At 55.6% G+C, this 4462-nt stretch overlaps 1 protein-coding gene across 1 annotated transcript in view; it reads left to right on the plus strand.

Annotated features, from left to right (window-relative positions):
* Positions 1 to 2790, plus strand: part of TBC1D21 (TBC1 domain family member 21) — a 6914-nt gene extending 4124 nt beyond the window's left edge. The window contains exons 3-6 of the mRNA XM_019667931.1: positions 15 to 111; positions 479 to 579; positions 1675 to 1791; positions 2442 to 2790. Coding sequence (XP_019523476.1) covers positions 15 to 111; positions 479 to 579; positions 1675 to 1791; positions 2442 to 2582 — 456 coding nt within the window. The 3' untranslated portion in view covers positions 2583 to 2790. The remainder of the gene's footprint in view (positions 1 to 14; positions 112 to 478; positions 580 to 1674; positions 1792 to 2441) is intronic.
* The last annotated feature ends 1672 nt before the right edge of the window (positions 2791 to 4462 follow it).

Consider the following 4462-nt stretch of genomic DNA (forward strand, 5'->3'; position numbering starts at 1 on the left):
TCCATCTTTCGCAGGAGCACAGCTGTGTTATTAACATCGGGGTGGGTAAGAACCTGGACATGCTCAACAACCTCATCAACTTCCTGGACCTTGTGTTTGCTGAGCACCTAAGTGAGTAACCCTCTCCGGCCACCATACACTCACTCCCTCCAACCCAGGGCAGGAGGCCAGGACCCAGGACCCAGCCCCCAGCCCAGGCAGCAGTGCCCGATCCTGGGGGAAGGGAGCCTGGCCATTTGGTCTTCTCTCCAGGCCCTGGGAGAAGGGTTCAGCTCACTGGGGCTGGGGGCTGGACAGTTGAGAATCCACCCCAAACAGTCTCCAAGGGCAGCTGGAAAAGCAGCAGCAGGGCGTTTGTATTTCCCAAGCATATTTATGTGTCCTGTTGTTTGGTCTGTCTGTTTTGCCCTGTTGTGTGTGTCATCCAGTTTTCTCTGATCATAGCCTCAGGGCTGGTACTCCACTTCTCTCCCCACAGAAGGAAAAGGTGCGGGGGCTGTGCAGTCCCTCTTCCCCTGGTTCTGCCTCTGTTTCCAGCGTGCCTTCAAGTCCTTCGAGGACGTCTGGAGGCTCTGGGAGGTGAGGTGCTCCGCTGGGGACAGCCCCACCCCTCTGGCAGGCAGCATGAGAGCGCTTTGGCTTGCCTCCCTTGATTGTTGGCTTTGGATGGAGTCCAGCAGCTTGGGGTTTGTTGGGCTGGTGACCCTGCTCCCACCTTGTGGAGGAGGCTAGAGCATCAGTTCATCCGTCTGTTTGTACAGTCCCACAGCTGCACCTGCTCAGGGAAGGCCGGGCAGGAGGAGGGGCCTGTGCCTGTCCATGGCCACCTGGCCTGCAGTTCAGCCTCCCTGCCCCCTGCCTCCTGCCCGGGCAGCCTCAGTCTGCTTCCGTTTCCTCAGCATCCCCCTCCACCTGGGTGCTGGCTCCCTGCTGAGCTCTCACTCCTAGAAAGGGTGGGGCCCCCAAAAGCAGGTCACACCTGCAGTGGTTTGATCCCGGTGCCCAGGGCTACCACAGATGAACCGCCCTGGGATCCTCACCACCACCTGTCACTGCCCTGTCTGGTGGCTTCCACGGCCTGCAGGACCCAGCCCAACTTTCAGCCTGGCACTCAGTGCCCCACAAGTCAGCTCCCACCTGCCTCACCCCTCCTTCCCAACCTGCTGGTCTCCATGCCCAAGGCCATGATCACCCCCAGGCCTTTGGTGACACCCCGAGGTTGTTGACTTCCCACCAACCATTGCTTTGACAAAGCTCCACTCAAATATTACAGATAGTTACCTAGTTATTCTCTCACCCTCTTCCTTCCTCCCTCTCTTTTCTCCCCCTTTTCCCCTCCTTGTTCTCTCCCTTCCTCATTCCCTCCCCTCTCTCCTTTTCTCTCTTCCTCCTCCTTCCCTCTGTCTAATGAATTCCCCGATTCCAGGGGAATTCAAGCTTTTTCTCTGATTCCCCCAGTAACCAGCACCATGCCTAGAACCCCAGAGGTAGCCATGACCACTTGCCTGAGTGAGTGAGTGAGTGAGTGAGTGAGCGAACGAATGAATGAGCAAGTCAGCAGCGAGGCTCAGGAATGGCTGACTCCGGGCCCGAGGTTGGTGGGCACCTCACCGCCTTACGGGCATGAGCAGTCTCAGGCCACAGGGCGCAGGCCGAGACTCCCCTGCCCTGCAGGTTCTGCTGACAGGGAAACCCTGCAGAAACTTCCAGGTGCTGGTGGCCTACAGCCTGCTGCAGATGGTGCGTGGGCAGGTCCTGCAGGAGAGCATGGCCGGCAATGACATCCTCTTGGTGAGAGCAGCCTCTGGCCAAGCCCGCCCCATGGCACCTCAGGGCCCAACACTGCTGGAGGCCAGGCTTGGGGGTGCTGGGCTGCACGCCCCCTTTGTACCCGGGCAGGAACTGTGATGGGGCTGACATGTCATGAGCACTGCACCAAGTGCTTTATAGACGAGCTCGTTTAAGATTCTTCACAACAAGCCCAACCCAGTGGGGCGATGACCATCATCATCCTCACCCCAACAGCATGTGAAGAAACTGAGGCCTGCCTCTGAGACTGGTTCCTAACCGCTAGGCATGGCTGCCTCACAGTTGACTCCCTAGGGTCCTCCTGTGGCAAAAGCCCTAGAGTTTTTCAACATTTTTAAAAAGCAGCTGAAGTCCTTGTTCAGAAAAATCTTAGGAGCTACCCCAGTTATAAAACAAGTCCTCTTTAGAAGCGCCTGAAACCCTCGGCGGAACTCCAGGGCTCCCTGGAGCCCAGTATGAAAATGGCATTTACCGTCCCCACAAAACATGAAATCCCCATGGTGGAATTGCAGGCACTGTGCCAGGCGGGTTGCGGAAAGGTCAGGGGGCCCGAGTGACTGCTGTGAGCGGTGGCTTTGCTCCTTCAGCATGTGCCCAGGGAGACCTGCCTCCCCCACCTTCTCCCGGCACAGGCCTGCAACAGACTGGTCGACCTTGATGCTGATGAGCTGATCTCCTCTGCCTGCTTGGTTTACGCGGACCTCATCCAGAAGGATGTAAGTTGCCTGGTGATTTTTCCTTCTCCTCTTCCTCACCCCAGAAGTGTTTCCTGATCTCCTAAGCCCAGCCCATGGCAGCCATTTTCAGCTTCAGAGGCAGTCGGTACCACTTTCTCTGCCACCAGCCCACAGGGGCTGCTGGGGTGCTCTGCATGGTCTTCTCGCTGTTTGCATGTGTAACTCCTGTCTCCTGGGACAGACTGCGCTTCCACGAGGACACAGCCCTCATGCCCTGTCCCCTGTGTCCATCCCAGGGGATCTGGGCACGGGGCTGGGCACCAGAGTCTCAGGAGAATGTCATTGGTTGGACAAACTGAAGGATGAGAGCAACAGACCAATGTCTGTGCCCCTCAATCTGCCAGACCCTCCTCTTCCTAGGTTCCTCAGCCATTGAAGGATTTCTTCCTCTGAGGACACTCACAATGGACCGATGCCTTCAGCGGACAAGATGAAGGTGGTGCGTCAGCTGTGAGGTCAGGATCAAGTCTGCTGGGGCGTCAGGGTGAGGGCATAGGTAATACAAGTGCAACACCAGCAGCCTTCCAGAGTCACTGTTTGTGGTGGGCAGAGTGTCTCCGGGGAGTGCTGGGGCAGGAGTGTGCAAAAGAAGAGAGTCCTGGTGGGTGAGAAGAAAGATCAAAGGGCTAGAGAGAGGTACCCGCAGGGAGGAGATTGTGGGGGTTGCAACTCTTCCAAGGCCGCAGTGGTTCTGCACCGGGAAGCAAGTGGTTAAGGGGAGCTTTCCTGCTTCCTGTGGTAGAAGCTGAACGTGTCTCCTAGGCTTGCTCAATCCCTTGGACTCAGCCCTGAGAGGAGGGTCTGACCCTAGGGCTTTGCTCCTGCCTTCCTCCCCTTAGTCCCAACACACCAACAGCACATTAAATTGTTTCTCCAGGGCTCCCAGCAGTCTGTGGAAAGACACAGCCCCAATCTCTGGCTAGCATGTGATTCCCCTTCTGGTTTCAAAGTTTCCCTCACAATTACACCTTCATTTCTCAGCCTGCAAATGTCTCCTCAAACTTGTCTATCTCTTTCAGCCTTACTCAGTCTCTCCAGAGAATGCCATCCTTTCCCTGGCCAGGGAGTTTAGTCTCTCCCTGTGGCAGAGGCTCAGGCCGGCTGCCCAGCCTGCCCATGCTCTGAGGGGTAACTGAGGGCAGATGCAAAATTGACTAGAAGAGGCTGGGGCTGGCCAGGTGCCCCTATACCTGCTTGGCTAGTGTGTTCACCTGTGTACACACACACACACACACACACACACACACACACACACACAGCCCTGCCCAGCGGCTATAACTTTTCAGAGGGGGCTGACAGATGAGCATGAGGGGTCATTGGTTCTGCTGTGGACCCAGGCCCTTGAGGTGAGATATAACTGCTCCGCCCTTCTGCTCCATCCTGTCACTCTCAGCAACCATGGCTCGAAAGGCACCATGTCACCAATTATGTCTGGTCTCCTTTCTCTCAGGTGACAATCTCCCTCCCATGGCTGGTTTTGAATCTCTTGGATGCTGTGTCTCCACCATAGCGGGGTGTTGCTGAAGAGTGGGGCCTGTTCCCCCACCAGGGTCTTTTCTGCCTGGCTAAGGAGCCAGCGCTCACTGGGCAGAAAGGTACATGGGTAAATTCATATACTGCTCTTCTCCGCAGGCTTATGTTCCCAAAACAGTTTATGTAAACAATGGTTCCCGCACGAAATGCAGTGCTCCAAGAACAAAACTGATTTTATTCTACCAAAGAACATCTTGGTGAACTAACTGTGGCCTTGGAAAGAAAAGAAACATCCGATATGCATTTTCTAGTGCTTCTTTTGGCCTAGTAGCATTAGCTGGCCTATGGGTTTAGGTTGGGACATAAACACAATGCCAAACAACGATTCCAACACTAAAAAACTCAAGTCACTCACCTTCTAGGCCAAAGGCTTTCAAACCTGT

Source organism: Hipposideros armiger, unplaced genomic scaffold, assembly GCF_001890085.2.
Source record: "Hipposideros armiger isolate ML-2016 unplaced genomic scaffold, ASM189008v1 scaffold_511, whole genome shotgun sequence".
In the NCBI taxonomy this organism is placed as follows: Eukaryota; Metazoa; Chordata; class Mammalia; order Chiroptera; family Hipposideridae; genus Hipposideros; species Hipposideros armiger.